This window comes from Colius striatus, chromosome 3 (assembly GCF_028858725.1).
Source record: "Colius striatus isolate bColStr4 chromosome 3, bColStr4.1.hap1, whole genome shotgun sequence".
NCBI classification, from domain to species: domain Eukaryota; kingdom Metazoa; phylum Chordata; class Aves; order Coliiformes; family Coliidae; genus Colius; species Colius striatus.
Window position 1 is genome coordinate 33,427,509 of NC_084761.1, and position 20,666 is coordinate 33,448,174.

Consider the following 20,666-nt stretch of genomic DNA (forward strand, 5'->3'; position numbering starts at 1 on the left):
AAGGAAGTGTTTAGCAACAGTATCCTGACAATCTGGTTTTCTGCCTTATACAGAAAGGATGCAACCCACTGCTTTTTTGGGTGGGCTTTTTGGGTTTTTTTTCAAATAAGAGGTGAGGAGTTCTTCTATTTACTACCAGTCACTCAGCACTAAAGATCTCTTTCAAAGAACAATCTTTACCTTACTTTCACAACATTTTCTCTTTTGAGGAATCTGCCAGTTCAGATTAACAGAATCAGAAGAGCCAGTTCTGTGCTCAGTTCAACAGTTGTATCTTCCTAAGGGTCTTTTCATTGGAATGTGTTGTGAAGAAAAACAGTTTCACAGGCCAAACAGCTCTTCCTGCTACAGTGGATACCAACTTCAAAACACAAATCAAAACATTTCCATGATTCCCTTTAGTGTTTATACACAGATTGCAGCACGAGTCATCTCCTAGTGCAGGACATGAAACTAGTTTCCTCCATCCTGAGACCACAAAAGCTGGTCTAGGAAAACTCTCTTGAGACTCAGTTTGGGAGTTTTAGAAAGCAGGCATTCTTTACCACGGTGCTGGATGCACAGGGCATAGTTCCTCCTATCATGCATACTCTATGTTGAGGTTCTTCAAGATCCTCTGGTGGTCACTGTCTATCAAGACAGTATCAAGTCTGTATCAATCCCGAGGCGTCTTTCATGTGTTAGGAGCTAATAGTCAGTAATTGCCAAGTATTTTTCGTTGCAGTCCGCTCAGCTAGAGACTGCCACACATTGTCCTCTCTGCACTTGCACACAGTTTCAAAGTTTCTCGTTTCCCACACAGTTATCAGGTCTTCTCTCACCGCAATTAGACAGCTGTAAGAAACATCTCTATAAAACGGTAGCTTACAAAAAATAGTCACCCAAGTCTCCCAAAATAACTACGGAAGCTACAAGAGTTCTGATCTTGCAAACTTATCTAAAATAGTGAATGTCTACTCAGCTCTGTGACTCTCTGCAGCCATGTGTCAGAAGTTGTTCAACAAAAACATCTGCCAGACCCCACCATGCTCTTTGAGAACCAACACAGGGTTCACTGCAGCACCAAATACAGCAGGAACCAGCGAACTAAAAATCAATGAACAGAATCGCACAAAGATAATCTAGAACCTTTTATTAAATACAGTTATCTGCAGAATTACCTGTTCTAAATAAGACTGTTACTTGATAATTGCCAATTACAACATATACCATTACATATACTACACAATTAATATAAACCTCCCTGTAGGAATAGTAAAAAAAAACACCTTAAAAAAAACCAAAAAACTAAAACCTAGCTAATTTCATTAGATAACACTTACAAATTTAGTGTTTTGCTCAGATTAAATGCTTACATACATCACCAAAGTGTTTACACACACAGATCAAGGACCACAAGACTCTGTTATTATCCACTGTATAGAGATAGAATGTAGTTATTAAGCTACAAGAACGCTGAAGAGTTTATATGCCACAGACATGCAAAGTCTGTCAGCCTACATGAGAACCAACAAACATGAAAAAAAAAGGCATTATCATTGAGACCTTCTTGTAAGCATCAGAGCAAAGAAGATTCGTAAAGGCAAAACTAAAAGATAATTAAAGTATGCTTTTTATTGTCTTTGTTTCAGTACTTCATTGTTGGTTTTTCAGATCTATGAAAACATGCACTGTGTGCTTCACACAGCTCAAAATCAGAAGAACTTTAAACACAGAAGGAGGGAACTGGAGACTATGAAAAATCTTGACAGTGAAAATAAAGAGCTTACAAAAGGAAGGACACAGAGCCAGATGTAAAGGAAAGAGCAACAGCCAAAAAAAAAATAAAGCCTAGGAAAATTATTTTTTGCAAGAGCTCTAATAGATATAACCAAATTTCATCTTTTCAAAGATCAGGAGAAGGATATTTCAAGCAAATGAAAATGCAAAATAATATTATCTCAGTCCACAATTTTAGGCAACAGAGAGACACAGACATAGAGAGAACATGAACACTTAGAAACACATTCCTGTTGAAAGCAAAGCTAAAAATGGTGTGAGTAGCAGGAAGAGAACTGATGTTTGCTTCAGCCATCAAAAGCAATGGGAGGAAGGACTTGACAGGAAAGATTAAGCAGCTGCTTGATTCCCATTGAAATTTAATTCATGGTTAAATGCCCAAGAAGAGGTCTCTGAAAGGCAAGATCAAAGTGTAGTTTGGACAAACAGGTATTGAGACAGATCTAGATGTAATTTAGTACTGAAAAATATGCAGTTTCAAGTCACATTTTTCTCGTATATCCTTCAACTCTATACACAGCACATCACAAATCCCCTGAAAGAATAAAGTCAAGGGAAGAAGTTGAGAATGATCAGGAGAAAACAGAGGCACAGTCAGAGGGTGAGCTAGCATCAGAGGTGGCAAGCGAGCTACCATTGGAAGCTGTCACTTGGAAGAGGTTAGTCAAAGATAAGTAAGAGACTGTTCCATAGAGTGCAAGCAATAGCAATGGGAGGACACTAGGACAGTGGTCTGCAAGACTCCTAAAATAGATGTGTCTGGGTCACCCTAAAACTGCTTCAGAAGAACAGCTACTAAGGAAATAAAGGGTTATGCTTGTCTGCTTATTGTTTTGCCCAAAATATTCCAGACAACTTCATGCTCTCCTCTCTTTATCTCTTCATGAGCAGTGTCAAGACAGCAGCTTCCTCCCTGTTAACACTACATTGCCTTTACATACATTATACTTCATGGGGTTTTAAGGCTAGTTTACAAAATACAGTTGCATAAGCACAGAGTTCTCTGCTTAGCATTCTTCCAGTCCAATATACCTAAAAACATTACGAAAACTTGGAGGAAACAAAACCGTACTACTCAAATTAAGGCATACAAAAAAAAAAAAAAGCAGTCCTCTAAAATGCCTTTATAACATAATGGGCAACACAACAGGTTATATAAAAATAGACCTAGTCTAAGTAAGGTACTTGAAATATGTACAAGATATCTCATTGACTTGACAATACCTTACTAACAAAGGTTGAAAAGGCCACATGGCAACATCCCTTCTCTCAACACACTGAAGTCATCTGAGTTCTTCACTGAACACTGCTTGATATTTATGTATCTGCAAATATGTGTGGTGTTATATATATTAAAAAAACTAACTCAAACAGCGAAAGAGCAAGCTACATCTCAGCTAATTACAGACAAAAGTATATGCAAGGGAGAGGCTGAGAAACATAGTACACTTTGCAGCCATAAAAGGGTTGACAGGACTCCCAAATTTGCCTGTGCCACAATTTTTTCATTTTCTGCTTCCTTCTCTATTTAGCACATTTCCCACTGTAAACCAAAATCTTACCAACAACGTACTTCACTTTAACTAACTGAAGGGATATTATATTACACAGATTCACTTACCTGCTTCTCAGCTCACAGATATTGCAAAACATGGTCATAACCAGTATCATACACATAGTATTTAGACAAAAAACACATCAGCAATGATATTCAATCCCAAAGCAATGATACACAGTGCAGCAACACTTATTCTGGCTTCTTAGGCCTTAACACTTAAATTGATACAGAGCATGCTCTAGAAAATTGAAACCACTGCTGAAAAATGGTTTATAGGAAGTACATCCTTAGCCAGAAGAGACACTTTTATCTCAAGATGCCCTGGAGAGATCACTGACTTACAGAATGCTAAACCGCACACACGGAGAAAACCCTATAGTCTAACAGACCAGAAAAGGCTCCACAGTTTTAGCATAAATAAAGCAATCTCGCTCTGTAAGAATATTTAAAAGATAACAAACTGGAAAGGAAAATACTAAAGCTATACAGCTATGCTGAAATGCTGAAATTATGTTGTGTGTGCCTGCCTGACTGCATTGATATATTTTCACATTTTTATGGCAGAACTTACATAGAATCACGCCATGAAAACCTGAATAACATTTTCACAGCTGCATTACAATCTAATTCACGTTGGAACCTCAGAACTCTCTCATTATTCTATTATTTCTACCTTGCACATGGTTCTCTGGATATTGATTTATGAGTCAATCGGAAATCTTACTTTGAGGCTTTTCTGCCACTGTTAATAATACATTACACTTGTGATAAATGCCGTTACAACATAATTTATGTTAAGCTTTCACAAACATTGCAAGCAAGCTTGTGATTATTGACAGCATAACCATTTAGATTTGCTCATTAATCCTCGCTATAAAGTCTTAAGACCAACAATGGATTTGGTTTAAGGAAAAAAGAAAAGCATTACAAGAGAAGTGTCAAAATACTCACCACCTTTTATTTAATTCTCTCGGGCGTTAGCTGTATTACATCACTGCAGTTTACTCCTGTGTAGTTAAGTCTGTTGTTTCTTCACTATAAATCCCTTGTTTTTAAGAGATTAGAGGACATGCATACAGATTCACTATAGCACAGACATGCCCTACGAGTTTGCTACCACATCATTGTTTAGAAAAAAAAAAAACAGGTTCATAATTTTATGTGTGAAATGACTGCTAACTTAAGGTAACTTTAGCACTCACAATAGCTTTTGTTTTAAATACAGCCATCCATATAACTAAACTTCTTTCATGCTACATGGTAATTTTTACAAATCAATACACCATAAAAGCCTCAAAAGTCCACCTTCCACACACAAAAGCAGCATGAGCTTATATTGAGCCAATATATGGACAAATTGACCTAATAGATTGGAATTGTTACCTCCACAGGATCGTTAAACCACAAATTGAGAAAGATTTGCACAATAGACACTGATGACTCTCCTAGAAAATCCACTACAGACTATTGATCAAAAATTCATTTTTAAATAAGTTCCTAAATACATATTCAAAAATAAATAGGGATGTCAAAATGTTTACTCAGTAAAACATAATGGGCCCTCTGGAGTTATTATTGAGATGCAAAAACATAATTGTACTTTTTAGTGTGCCTTTTTATGTGTAGATTGCAAAGTAATTTACAAAGCTGGCTAAGTATCAGCATTATCATTTGGAAATATCAGTATAATGAACCATAGATAAGTTTAGTAGTTTCTTTCTTTACTTCAGTACCAATTACCCCAAATTCACACATACACAGCAAACAATAGTTTAGGGGTTTTAACCACAGGTGTGAAGCAGGAGAGGGTGAGGCAGAGCAAGAGAATTCCAGACCTGAATTGTCACAAGGATTAAAAGAGATTGAGAAAAGTTAATCTATTTACTCCTTTCTTGGGGAAAAATGAAAAACGTATTCTGAAAGACCTGTAAAGAGAAAACAATAAGAAATTATACAGTTCGATATTAAAAATATGTATTGTTCTTTACACAGAAAAACACAAGAGAAAACTATTAATTAGAGACCAGAATTTAGAGCAAAACCAGTAAACAATACTGAAATCCCCAAAGAGATGTGAAACTTCTGATCAGAAGTCCCCTCCTACACCAATGAGAAAAGGCACATAAAATATAGTACTTACTATGCACATTAGTACCTTCTGCTCAGTAATCTTTCTGCTCATTTCCCACTCACATGAGTTCTCGAATAAAGTACTTTCCAGGCTATAATTGGGTAGGATCTAAGTAAATAATCCACATAGCACATACTTTAGATGAGGCACATGCCATTTTCTAGTTCTAAATCTTAACTGCTTTAGCAACACTGTCTAATAATAATAATAATAATAATGTTTTTAATCACTTTAGACAAGGATCCACTGCTCTAAGATTAACATGACATCAAACTTTTCTCTGGAAGCCCCATCACACACTAGGGTTTCTGAGCTCAGTGATGCTGCTAACTACAGCTTTAGGGAGCATAGTTTTAAAACTACTGCCTTCAAAATCACCATATACTGACTGCGTTTCATGCAAATTCACACATCTGCCACTTCCTTAGAATCACAGAATCATTAACGGTTGGAAAAGACCTTTAAGATCAAGCCCAACCACTTATTTCACACTGCCAGGCCCACCACTAAAATAAACCACATCCCTCAGCACTTCATCTATGCGCCTTTTTAATATCTCCGGGGATGGGAATTCCACCACCTCCCTGGGCTGCCTGTTCCAATGCTTAATAACCCTCCCAGTGAAAAAGTTTTTCCTAATGTCAAATCTAAACCTCCCCTGGCACAACATGAACCCATTTCTTTCTGTTCATCATTCATTACTGGAAAGAAAAGATTGACCTCCACCTCACTACAACTTCCCTTCAGGCACCTGCAGAGAGTAAGTAATCATATCTCCTCTCAGCCTCCTCTTCTCCAGGCTAAACATCCCCAGCTCCCTCAGCTGCTTATCAGAAGACTTCTCTAGATCCTTTACCAGTTTTGCTGTCTGCCTGTGTACATGCTCCAGCACCTCCATGTTCTTCTTGTAGTAAGGGACTCAGAATTGGACACAGTATTCAAGGTGCAGCCTCACCAGTGCCGAGTACAAGGGGTCAATCACTCCATGGCCCTGTTGGTCACGTTATTTCTGATACAGGTCAGGATGCCATTGGCCTTCTTGGTCAACCAGGCACACCGCTGGCTCATGTTCAAACAGCTGTTGATTAACATTCCCAGGTCTTTTTCTGCCTCAAGTGTTAAGTGGGGTTGTTGTGGCCGAAGTGCAGGACCCAGCACTTAGCCTTGTTAAACCTCATGCAACTGGCCTTAGCCCATCTATCCAGCCTGTCTGGGTCCATCTGAAGAGCCTTCCTGCCCTCAAGCAAGTCTACACACCTGCACAACTTGGTGTCCTCAGCAAATTTACTGAGGGTGCACTTAATCCCTTCATCCAGATCATTGGTAAAGATGTTAAACAAAACAGGCCCCAGCACTGAGTCCTGGGGAACATCACTGGTGACCAGCCGCCAACTGGATTTAATTCTACTCAGTATGACTCTCTGGGCCCATCTATCTAGCCAGTTTTTCACCCATCACAGAATAGGTCCATCCAAACCATAGACAGACATTGAACTGGATGGTGAGAAACAAAAATAAGAACTAAAGTAGCTCCCTCCCACCCACCTTATTTCATTTCATCCTCAGCTTCCTCCATTCTCAACTCCTCTACCTCCTCTTTCCCACAGCCAAATTGGCACAGCGGGATGGGGGAATGAGGTTGCAGTCAGTCTATGACAGGTCATTTCTGCCACTTTCACACTCAATGCTTTTCCCCTGCTCCATAATGAGGTCCCTTCCATGGGCTGGAGACACTGAAGACCTGTTTCAATGTGGGTCCTCTCCATTGGCTACAGCTCCTTCCAGGAGAATATCTGCCTGGAGAATATAACCCCAAACCCCTACCTATCCACATCGACCTCCCACATCAAAACCTATAAAAGTAAAAAGTTTCACTAACACTAGCATGTGCTGGATGTGCCTCAGGCCTACAAATAGTTGTACTTCTTCACCCCCTTCAAGTCCAAAATAACCAGATCCATTGCTAAATCAAGGAAAATAAATGTCCTTAAAATACCCAATAGGTTATTCCACTGCATGCAAATATGATAAAGTGAGGGAATAAACCATATTTTTTCCCCTACACTGAAAATGCATTGCCACACTACTTAAGATTTACAGTATATATAAGTCAGGAATCATCTTTTGCAATTTCACATAAAAGATTCTTCTTATACAAATAGTGTAATGTATGTACATTTGAACCAGAAGGAGAGTCTGTCATTAAACTATAAGCATTTGTATATACAGACATGCACATTCCTCTTACAGCAACTAATGAATAGCAGCACATCACTTTTCATTTCATGACAGTGACTTATGGAGTTAACTGTTTAGCATTCAGATGAGCTTCTAAAATATCAGAGTTACTTATCTTCCATGTCAAGCCATAAGCCAAGTCAGGTTCCAGTAACAAAAGCAGGAACGTGGCTTCATCAACACTGTTCTGGGCACATCTTTCACACACTACATTAGTTGAATTAGCAAAAGTTTCAGTAAGATATTAAGAAGTAGAAAACTGGCAACTATGTCTATTAAGATGCTTAATAACTTATATGATAAGACTTATTTTGGTTATTATACTGGCAAACACTTTCAAAATGCCAACTTCTTTTCTATGTCAAGAATCCGCTTCACATGGGATGCCTTTTCATTTCTAGAATGAAACAAGGGAAAAAAAAAACCCAACAAAAATGCAGTATACTCCCTTCTGTCTCACAGTATACACGTTGCTTTAATTTAGCATGCCTATTAATCACCTCCTTCAAAACAAGGATTTGGGATCCAAGAGATATCTGTCTTTGTCAAAGAAGCTATGCTTTACGGTACTCAACAGAAGAAGTCTCTGAAAATGACCATCCTACAAATTCCTAGGATAAAAGGTGACTAGGAAGTGTTACATCATTTAGTTTGATCTATTGTAAGCCACTGGCCTTTACTAACTAGGCAGTGTCTGTAGTGAGCCTAGTAAATTGTGACATTTTAAAACTGAGCACCCACAATACCTCATCACATTTGGGCTTCAGTGGCCAATCATCCCGCAACCATTTCAATTGGTCTAACTTCAGTTTCCAAGTTCTTCTCTTATTATGATCTCCCAAATTAAAGTACCTAATAAAATCCCTTTTTGTAAACATTTTGACCCTAATCAAGTCACTAGTCTTTTTTATAAGCTGAAGTTTGTCGTATCTCCTGGTTTCTTCCATAACTTCTACAAATTTTTACAACTTCTTCAAACAAGGAAAACAGAATGAGATTAAGTTTTCTAGCACTGATCTAGACGTAGTTTTAGTCAAACCACAGCATTTCAAGGGGAATTCCAATTTATTTACCGCAAGCCTGAAAACTTTCACAGTAACAAGCCATTACTGTGTCTCATCCTCCAAGCTTCTCAAAACAGAGCTTGGCATTTGAACAGTCTGAATCGACCTAGTGGGTTGGTCAATTTGCTGTTTCAACTGAGATGGCCTCATTCCATTCATCTGCACCTCAACTACACATAAAGAAATCAACCAAACAAACCACAAAATACCACCACACATTATATGAACCCAAGTACCAACCTGCACTAAACCCTCTAGCACAGTAACATTAATTATTCAAATTTGTCTAGCCAAAGTGATAGTTACATTCGAATTCAGCAAAACTCTCCTACTCTGCTCTTCATAGCTGCGAAGCTGATGAAAATATTTCCTGAAACTGTTTTACAAAGTATCAGAGGCTCTGATGAAAACAGGATGCTTGGAGGAACATGGAATAGAAGAGAGTAGTTGGAAACCTCAAGTCCTTTATTAAAAGCAATTTTGGTAAGACATACAGCAGAACAATAATGTATGAGGACGTGAGAAAGGAGTGGCCATGAGCTTGTTCTCATCTACATAAAACTTGTCGGTCCTTTTATCACTCAGGGAAATGTAGCCATATGAAACACAAGCCAGAGAAACTTTAACGTCAGACTGTCTCATTTTGTTTGCATACATACAGAAATCCATCACATGCTCCTGAATAGCACTTCGAAAGCAAATACTGATTTAAGTATACCATATGTGCACATTCATCACTTTATTAAAATAAACCATTATAATCACATTGAAAGAAATCTTTCAAATGGAATACACAATCTGTCAAGCAGTACTATCATTTCTGCACCACTGCTGGTCCAGGCCATATAAAAATATCCTAAAAAACAATTATAAAATACTTATTGCTAATAGGTTTGCATCTCAAGCTTCCAGCGCTATTTTCTGGCAACTACAGAAGCAGTGTTCAGAATGTCAGACAGAGAGGGCAAGAAAAAGAGCAATTCTTAGTGCTTGTTCCTTTCAGAGGATGAATGGCCTCAACTCCTAGTAAAGCCAATGGCAAATGAAGACACTCAGCAGCTCCTGCAAAACTTCCATTTCACGTCAGGGTTGGACCCTATTTTAACAGGCCCTTCATTTTAGGCATATAATCACTCTTTACAACAAAGGAAGTGAAAAATAACACCACTCTTCATAACAAATTTAGTTACAAAACCACATTGAAAAACTGCACTAGGAATCTGAAATTGTCTCTTGAACATTACCACAATATCTTATCTAGCTATGGAATTTTGCTTTCATTACTCCAGTGGATTTGGTGGAGTAATTCTAGATTTAGGTCCATGCATGTTATGAGGAGAACCTGGCCATAGACTACTTATGATTCAGCTAAAGGTTGTTGATATTTCAAATAATACCTAGTGTTATAGAAGGCAAGCAATGGATCTTTTTCATCTCCACTACTCTAATAATAGAGATTTATTTTTTATCCCTAAAAGCACAATGCCAATAGCTATCATGAAAAACCATTACTCAAGTTCTCACAAATTAGACTAACACATCAAGAAATGCAGTAGGAAAATGAATTACCTTATTTTTCATGAGAAAAAGCAGATTTCCTTTCAGTCGGCACCATCTCTCTCTCGGTTCTGTATGCAAAGAAGTAAAAGATTAATAAAAACAACCTTTTGTCTTCACACATTAAATGCTTCTTAAAGAAGATGCATTAGTTATAAAGGTCAGAAAAGGAAATCATTAACAACCAAAAAAAACCCAGATTCACTCAGCAGCTGCCTATGTACAACATGCTGTTAAATGCCAAATAACTTCCCAGAAGGTTTCTTCTACTCTGCAGTCGAGAGAATTGGTGACTGCAGCATACGCTCAACAGTGTTTTCTCCGCTTTTCTCCCTTTTCCTCAGACGGGAGCAGAAACAGCCACTTTAGCACAGAATGGCTTTTGCTTCCATCATTTCAGGAAATGAAATATAAGCCTAGTTAAAGCACAAAAATATTTACTATTCCACTTAGATTAGAACATGCAAATCTGAATTTACAATTTTCAGAAAATACAAAATAAGCAAGTAAGACCTAAATATTTACAGTGACTTTACTATTACTGTTTTACTACACTTTTTAAAAAGCCCTTAACTAATGGGATTAACATCATTTCTATGTTTACACACACATACAGACCTGTAATCAAACTTTTAACAGGGAATGTTTCAGAACTTCAGGGTTGGTGAATGGGTCAAAAAAACTTGAAAAAAAGCTCTTCTTCCTAAGCTAGTAATTTTTTTTAAAACTGCATCTCTTTTCATTAAAAAAAAAAAAAACACACTTGTATATGTATCTGTAGGTACAGACAGATACACATACCTATTTTAGATATATACAGATCCCACAAAGGTGACCTCATTCGACAAACTCTACATCACTTCTTAACAGAGGAAGGAACATTTTTTACAGAAGTTGTTTGGAGCTTTTTTTGTTGAAAGGGCACATGAAACCTTAGGTCTCCAGACAGCAGCCAACCTCAAATTGCTAGGGAGCTGGAATAACAGCTCTACCCTAAGGTCATGTTATTCCACAGCTGCCTGAATGAAACTTGTATTTCCCACAAAGCAGGCCACAACTCAAGACATAATATTGACCAGAGGGACATCTTGTTACAGTAAATAAATAAAATTCTCTTTTCCTCTTGATAATTTCAGTTTATATGCTTCAATAGGCTACATTAGAAAAATCAAAATAGCTCTTCCCACCCCAAGAAAGTGGAAGGTTTACACTCACACGCACTCTGACTTAAAATAACTGTTTAAGTGACTCCAAAGATTAATGAGACTAATGATAAGTCTATCAGTGGAGAGTATGCACAGTGACCAAAATGCCTTGAGAAAAACGACCCTTCTCTCAAGGGTTCTCTCAGCTCAATTGCTAGGGGACAGAACGATTTCCCAGGCAATAGGAACATCCTACACATAGTTTCTTAAACACTTGCCTAGAATCTACCACCATTGACCATGACACAGGTATAGCCCATGATACTCCACTAGATGCATGTTTGGTCTGTCTCTGGTCAGCCTAAGGCTTTTTAGCAGTAATACTAGAATTGAATGTATTTGAAAGTGAAGGAAAGCTCAAAACATCCTCAGAAACATCACCTAGTCACTGGACAAGCCTTGGTATGCTGTCTTTAATGAGAATACGGGAAGCAAATCCTGCTGAGAAACCCCAAAGCAGCCAGGAGTGGATGGTCACTTGTGCTCTTTCCAGGAAGTCTGATGCATCCTCCACAGTGAACTTTGCCTAGTTGTCATTAGACAACATAAGAAATAGTCTGAAAACATGGCACAACATTTTCTCAGCCTCTTATCATAATTGCATCTGTGCTGGTTTTGTGTTTGGGTTTTTTTTCTAATAAAATAAAAGTAAATATGATCACAATGAAGATCATCCAGTACAAGGGAAAAATAAAACATTTGCTGTTGCTGAAATTATTGTATTAGGACCGATTTTACAGCTAAACAGGAGCTATTTCCTAACAGCTACCAAGGGAACAGACATTTATTCAAGTTTACTGGAAATTGAAAGACATTTAAAATATGATCATAAAAGCCTGAAGAAATCTGAAACAGTGGTGGGAAGTGAGCCATGGAAAAATCTATAATGATACAAGATACAGTTTTTGGGGGTGGGATAGGTAGGGCCTGAGGAACTAGATATCTAAATTTTAAAACATTGCAGCTAATGACTAGTGACTAGCAATCACTAGTAGAAAATAAAAACCAATCTTTTTTTACAGGAAAAAATAACAACTTTAAAGGCTGAGTACCATTTCTCAGGTAGTCGAAAAGGAAGTGAGCAAACTAAAGCGCAGGCTTTAAACTTCTTTATTTAGAAAGGTATTTAGCAGCATTCAAGCATCAATAATGAAGAAAATTGAAAACTGAGGTGTATGTGGTTAGTGAAACTGCAAGCTGACAACTGCAGAAAGCATGCGTCAACCACAGGTAGTTCTCAGTGCAAGTCATTTTTACCTATTAATTTTTCATCCCCGATCACTCTGCAAATCTTCAGTTTTCCTTCCTTGTCAAAACAACCCGATGGTTGTCTGGCCAGTGAAGCCAGATCTTTAGCATTGAATCTCATGGGGTTGCCAGAGAAGAGGATGAAGATGAGTAAGAGATGGAGGACGACAATGATGGTGCTAGTTAGTTTGTTGAAGATGTGCAAAATCTAGGCAGCGGATAGGAAGGTCAACTGAAATATTAAAAATAAAAAGAAGAAAACAAGATGCTGCTGTTTATTGACATCTCCATCCTATTGTTCTTTCTTTCATTATATGGAAGCAGTGTAAATAATGGGAGGGGGGAAAGGTTACATAGGTGACATCCCAAGTACTTTTTAAAGAAAAATATAGTTTTGCTTTCCAATGTCTCAATAACATGTCGTTCAGAAGCTGTCATTTCATGCAGAGTTTATCAATACTGCTAAAACCATTTTTTCTATAGGCAAATAAATAACTAGAAAGCTGTAATATGCATCATGGGGTAGGGGAAGGGGAAAATACTGCCTTGTGTTTTCATCTCCACAGGAACAATAACTCTTAAGAAAATATCAAGTGGTAACGGTAGAAGTTCATGACATGTTCAGGTATTCATGTTTTGCTTTACTGACACTGAATACAACACTGAGAGCTTCCCTTTTGTTCATGATATATTTTACCAGTTTTAAATTATTTTTTAACATTTTCTGCCATGTTTTCGGCAAACAAGTTGTCACTTCTCCTCCCCTCTCAAAAAAAAAAAAGAGCTTTCATTTTCAGAATTACATCTACTGAACTGAATTAAAAAATTATAATTGACACATATAAATGAAATCTTAGTCTCTCTCAGAGCCTCTCCTTTGTTTATCAGAAATTATTTTAGTATTAGGCTCACTAGCTGCAGTTTTGACCAGTGAAAGTTTGGAAACCCTTAACTATACTTGAATTGAAGTTAACACAGCACCACATTGCACAGGTGCAATGGTGAGAAAACAAAACCAGAAAAGTAGTTCTAAACACATCTTCCTTTTAATCCTCAAAGTATTTTATGTTCTTAATACACAACCCTTCTGTAAAGGCCTTCCTCTAAAAAGAATTCTTGGTATCACTCTTATTCAAGTAACAAAAGGTTGTCAGATAAACTCTTTAAAAGTAATTTTAAAAGTGTCTAATCCTCAGCACATGGGCTTCAAAAGGTAGTTTCTACCTCTAAATCAAAAACGTTGTTCTTCAGAGCACTGACAGTTTTATCTGATGGAGAATTACAACTCTTAACAACTCCTGATCAAGTTCCTCTCAAGTGTGGTGCTGAAGGACAAGTTATGTCTTCTGCACCCTGTCTTTCTGTGAGCCCTTTCATTCCTATTTTGCCCTTTACATTCACTTTCTTTGCTCAAGTTTATTCCTCAGTCAATGACTGCTGCTGTGTTCTTTAGCTTCCCATCACCAAACCATAGCCAATTCCAACAGCACTACAACAGTGAAAGCGGATCAAGCTTCACTATTACTTTGTACATATGAAATGCATCTGAGCCATAGATATGGCCTCCAGAAGACCAATCTTCAAGTAATTTTTTTCCTCCTAGGAAGATGTTATAAGGTTAAAAGCTCTTTTACATTTCCGTTTCATTATCAAATACCCTTGCAAGCAAGAAAAAGAATACACACAGAAGCAGCCCCAATATACATCCAAATAGTAGAAGGCTGCAGCTTCAACTTTTCCATTCATTCCCACACATACTTCTTTCCGTTTAGCATCAGCAGCTATACTACTATTTTTTACGTCCACCTTCACACTTTTGACTCCATTTCATAATCTTGTCGAAATTATAACCTTGTGGTCATCACAGAACCTAACCTAAAATTTACAACATACAAGGATGCTGCTGTGCCCAAAATGAGCTACTGACTCCAACAGAGGCTCCATGCAGATGATAGACTACAACTTTGGAAAGATGAGTCACACAGCATTTGAAAAAAGGCTATTTATCATACATTGTAATCTGATACTACAACCATATTCAGCACCAAAGATCAAGTCTATTAGGGTAGGCAGGAGAAGATGATGGCTTGGCCATCTGATATACTAAACCCAAACATAATGACCCTTGCTGAAGTCTTACTAAGGCATATAGGGACTTTGGGACTGGCAATGTATACATTTCTACTAGCCTCTGTATGCTGAATGGAATGTGGGGGATCACATTAATATTTACAAATATCGAAGTGGTGGATGTTTATTCTATTTGTCTCCAGTGACAAGGCAAGGGGTAAGGGAAAAAGCTGGAACACAAAAAGTTCCATTTAAACATAAGGAAAAACTATTTCACTGCAAGGGTGATGAAGCTCTGGCAAAGGCTGCCCAGGGAGGGTGTGGAGTCTCCTTCTCCGGAGATCTTCAAAACCCACCTGGACACGTTCCTGTGTGACCTGATCTAGGTGGACCTTTTTTTAGGAAGGAGTTTGGACTAGATGATCTCTAGAGGTCCCTTCCAATCCCTACTATTCTGTGATTCTGTTCTGTTTTATGGCCACAGACTGTATTTTTAACAATTAAGTACACAACATTTGCAATAGATCTACTGGGTTTTAAAAACAATAAAGATAAGCTTGGCAAAGCAAAGAAGTGATTTCCAACTGTGCACTATTTTGTCATCTACTGGTCTGCTCTCAGGAAAATACCTTGCATATCTTTCACATCACTCATTGGTGATGAGTTTTAGAGACCAAAGTTCTAGAAATTCATCTGCAATCAACTTAGTTAGGAGTCTGTGAACCAGTTCCAGTCCATTTTATAAACCTATTTTAAACAGTATCTTCAGCTACATGGTTTAGAAAGTTTCAGTCTTTTTGAGTAGCATGGAGAAAGTCAGACTTTATAAGACTGAATAATTGAAAACCATTAATAATTGATTAAAATCTTTGCTATTAAAGTAAGGAAGGTTACTGGCTAAACCCTAATTATGCTTAAATGTAGTAATTGCTGTAATGTATGGACACTCTACATACAACTACAAACACAGAAGACATAAGGATGAGACAAGTTGTAAACTGCTATTTTAGAAAGATTTTACCTTCCAGCAAAGGGAAAAACAAAGCCAGAGAAACAGAACATGTCGGGTTTCTGGAAAGGCTATTAAAGGAATAAAGAAACTCCATGAGGAGATGTACATATTGACTTTGTTATTTTTTTTACCCCCAAAGGAGGTGCTATCTCTTGCACTCATCTATCAGCAAAGTGGTAATGGTCTAGAAATTCTTTTATCACATCTGTGCATCACTTGCTCTGCATATGAGCCATAGCATGTAAATCACAGGGGACAGTGAGAGTGGTATACAGCAGGGAAAACCCTTGAGACAGCATGCTTCAGCAAATATAAGCTAGTAACAGTCTTAAAATGCAAGGCAGCTGGGCCAGCACAGTTCCATAGCAATAATAACCACAGTGCCTGTTTCCCTGGAAGTGTGCCAGTGAACCTAAACTTAATCTGACAATGTCTGAATATTTTTCAGACCTAAAAGGCATAAAAGATTATGGTATTCAAACTTGAGTTTAATTTAAACACGATGACCATCTGAAGGTGATCACAGCTGGTGTTTATGCAGTAATAAAATTAAAAAGTAAAAACCCCAATAAGAAGTGTCTATCTTCAGCTGCAGCACTGGGTCTCATTGAAGAAGCAGAAAGACTTTTTAGCTCAATAATCCACTTCCCTTGTGTCTCCATTTTGGAATACAGCTGTCAGTGAGGGAAACTACTTAGTCATATAGTGCCTTCAAATATAACACAATGTATCTTTCCTAGCATGAACAAAGATAGGAAAGGTATTATCTTCAGTTATTTAATGTTGGTGGTTCAAGAGACGGCGTTATTTAATACTTATGGTTAGAGAGAGAGGCATGTTGAATCTCAAGTCCCTCAACATTTTTGCCCATACAATCACTACAACTGTGATTTATAAGGAAACCAGACCAGTCAATTACTTTGCAAATGTCCAGGAGAGAAAGAGGTGGAGGAGTCTACATCCTTGGAAGCAATGATTTTAGAACAGATGACAGTTTTGACAACTCATGGACCACATAATTTATGGAGTCTGTTGGATGTCCCCCGTCCCCTCAAATTTGCAATTACAGTTTTAATAATTGCTTTCTATGGACATGGAATCAAACTTATTTGATTCACCTGATGCAGAAAAAAAGACATATTGAAACTGTTAAGCACCAGCCATATAGTTGCACATTTAATTATCACACTGAGAGAAATGTGCATTTTTTATCATTTGAAGAGATGTAAACCCACCTCTTATCCTATACATGAATGTTAGAAGTCAAATGAAAACTAGTAGTGTGTTCCAGTAATTTTCAATTACAAGGATGTTCCATCATGCCAGATCTGCTTAAAATTGACCCTGCACGTAAGACTACCGTGAAAAATACTACACATCGAACCAATCTACAACTGATCTCCAACTCTTGCATCCTGAAGGATTGCTACTAAGATGTGTTTTATTAGTTTCAGATAACCACCAAACTGCAGTTGTTCAAAGCATTAAGCACAGGAAGTCACTAGTGCCAATACAGAAAAAGTAATCACCTTTATATCTGCATACACTCTCCTGAAACACTTTCTGCACTAACTTATAGATTCCAAGTTCTCTTATTTATCTAAAGTGCACTTCAAAATTAGAGAAACTGGCACATAGTACCTCACAGCTTTCATTAGTTTCATTCTAGATATTTTGGTAAAGTGTTACAACACAAGCTCACTAATGACGCAATCTCCTAAACCTCAAAAACAAAGTCAAATTGGTTACCTGATTTCATCAGTTTAGCAATTTCAAAAAGAAAAACACTAGAACTCATGTCTGCAAGTCCCCAGAGACTCTGTCCAATACATTCTAAATTTCCTTTCCCTTTCTTTGAAAAGGCACAATATTTTTAGTTCACATCACAGTGTATTAAAAACTTCTTTAATCTCTGGAACACAATCAGCACAAGAAACAGCTTACAAAAGGAAAACTGCAAAATTAGTTCACCATTTTGTCTTCAGGAATTATATTCTTTTTAAGCAAAGTTATTGCTAATGCTACATAATGTCTCTTTCACCTATAAAATTATCATTAGACTATAAAATAAAATAAGACATGTTATACCCCCCATTAAAGTTCTCCATTCTATCACTGATTCCTGCACAAACACAACACTAGGTTTTCTGTCTTGTGCTGAGGAAATAAGAGTACAATGCGGAGTTAGCAAAAAAATTAATATATGCCAGAAGTTTCAAATCTATTTGAGATATATTAATACATGTACATGGAAACACTGCAAATGTAAATTGTATTTAAGTTTTACCTTGAAAATCATTAACAGATGATCAGCTGATTTGGGAAGAAAATTGTCCTGGCTTACATAAATTCAGATACTGTATGAAAGAAGGCTTCAGGGGATCTGAAGATGGCAACCTCAATATAAAGAGATGAAACACTAAAGGAACACTTGTCTCACAAGAAAAATCTTCATTTTAGTATATTTTTCCCCCCTTGAGGTAAGACAGGTAAGATCCCTATATCAAGTACCACTAAATGTAAGGTTATCTACAGAAAGTATCTATTGGCAATACAAAGTTATTTCTTTCTATATGAAGTTAAAGATGCATATCTGCTGGCTGCATGCAGTCGAGCTAGCTGATTGTACCCATGGGAACATTCAGTTTATTCCTAACTTTTCCATCTCTTCACTTCTGACTCTTGGCTATCTTAATTCCTACTAGCAAGATCTAAACTAGGCTAATTATATATTGTTTGTAATTTTCACTTATACTTTGGTAGGCTGCCAGTACTGTTGTAATCTGTTTGAACAGATTATCAGTTCAAATGTTCTTCCTACCCTTTATCAGTCCCAATGTTCTTCCTACCCTTTATCAGTCCCATGTGGCTTTCCAAAAAAAAAAACCAAAAAAAGAAATTAGAATCAAACATGACAAACATGGGATATTCAATAAGTTAGTGAGACACTATACTGAGTTTCCTAATCTGCATAAAATAACAATAACCTAGAAAAACAGATTTGAATTTTTTTTGTGTATGTATAGAAGGAAGGCAATGGACACATTAAATAGTTACCTGTTTTTCACAATAATACTAGTGGTCATTTCAGTTGCATTTTATGCCAAAACACAAACATCATGCTACAAACTCTAAGTGCTGTCACCTACCTCACAGCACCCTAAAAAATAAAGTAGAAGCTCCAGTCAACAAGACTGTCCCTAACCATAGTCAGCCTTCTTCCAAAGGAGGCATGACCTTATAAAGGCATGACATGCACCAAATTAACCAATTAGCATCCTTCTGTAAATATCACTGTTATTTACCAGTGCCTTTTGAAGTGTTAAAATTAAGCAGATTTTAAAAGCAAAGTATCTTTTGGGAAAAAAAGCTGCAAGAGATAAGCTTGTCTATTTTGAAAAGCTAATGAAAAATAAAATGCTGGCTTGGTTGGAAGATATTCTCTTCAGATGAAAAAAAAAGCAACCACACAGAGCAGCTTTGTCTTCTCATCAGCTGACAGACTCCCCAGTCAAGCAAACATGGGACTTGTATATCAAAAATGGGTCAAGTATACCAAACAGGTATAACCTGGCACACCCACTGAACAATGTACTTCTAGCTACTGATCCAGCTGAAAACCATCTCTGTGGAAAAAAAAAAAAAAGTCATTTATCAGTTGTGGAATTGTCCCATGTGGTTCACAGCCTAACAAACTGCACCATGCTAGGCAGAGGATTGAACAAGAATAGGACTGCTGCTTTCCCCAGCACAGTCACCTCACCATGACTCAAAGTGTTCCAAGTTCAACTTCCTTCAGAATCATAGAATTGTTTAGGTTGGAAAAGACTTTAAAGAGTGAGGAGTCCAACTGTTAACCTAACACTGCCAAGTCCACCCATTACACCATGCCTCTACACATCATGTCTATATATCTTTTAAATACCTCCATGGAAAGTGACTCCACCATTTCCCTGGGCAGCCTGTCCCAGTGCATCACAACTTTTTCAGTGCAGAAATTTTCCCTAATCCCCCAACTAAACTTCTCCTGGCACAACTGCAGACCATTTGCTCTACTCATCACTTGTTACTTGGTAAAAGAGACTGACCTCCCACCTCCCTACAACCTTGTTTCAGGAGAGCCTTCTCTTCTCCAGACTAAACAACCCCAGTCCATTCAGAGCACAAGTCTTATGAGAAGCAGCCATGCTCTGCTTGAGCAGCCACTGATCTGACACAAGTGCAGGCTCCTAGAGAAAGCGAGTATTTCTTACCCATGGCAACACTAGTGCTGATATAGCCACACAGTTAACTTAAGGAATTCATTTTGATCAAAATCAATGTAATCAAGCTTCTCTCTGTTCAGACTATCAAAAGTCCAGTGCTGGCTCAACACAGAGGACAAAAATGTGCCCCAACACAGATGTGTCAGCTTAGTATGATGGTATAACTGCAGCCTTAAGACAAAATTCATGTAAAAAAGGACTTCAAACACAGTATTTACTCAACAAGATTATTGGCAAATCCAAATTAATCCATGAGCTTTTCTCAAATCTCCAACTATAGTTTTACGCAACACTGTCTTCCACGCTTCTTTCCCACATCTGCTCAGGTGACTGCCTGCCCAGCCACACCTGCCTTCCACTGCTAAGGAGCACAATTACATGGGCTGTAACTTTCTCTTGGCCCAGCAAGAAAGCTGGATTATCAAAGTTACCCCCTTTAAAACCAGTGCTTGAAAACAAATAGCATAAGACTAAGTCGGTCTTCCAAAACCCTATTGAAAGGTGACTGCACCAATTAATGTTTCAAAGACATCAGCTAC

The 20,666-nt window shown here is 37.6% G+C and overlaps 1 protein-coding gene across 3 annotated transcripts in view; it reads right to left on the bottom strand.

Moving 5' to 3' along the window:
- Positions 1 to 20,666, bottom strand: part of INPP4B (inositol polyphosphate-4-phosphatase type II B) — a 344,498-nt gene that overhangs the window by 285,165 nt on the left and 38,667 nt on the right. For all 3 annotated transcript variants that reach the window (XM_061992339.1, XM_061992341.1, XM_061992340.1), the window contains exon 2: positions 10,340 to 10,398. In XM_061992339.1, the coding sequence (XP_061848323.1) occupies positions 10,340 to 10,351 (12 nt within the window). In that variant the 5' untranslated portion in view covers positions 10,352 to 10,398. The remainder of the gene's footprint in view (positions 1 to 10,339; positions 10,399 to 20,666) is intronic.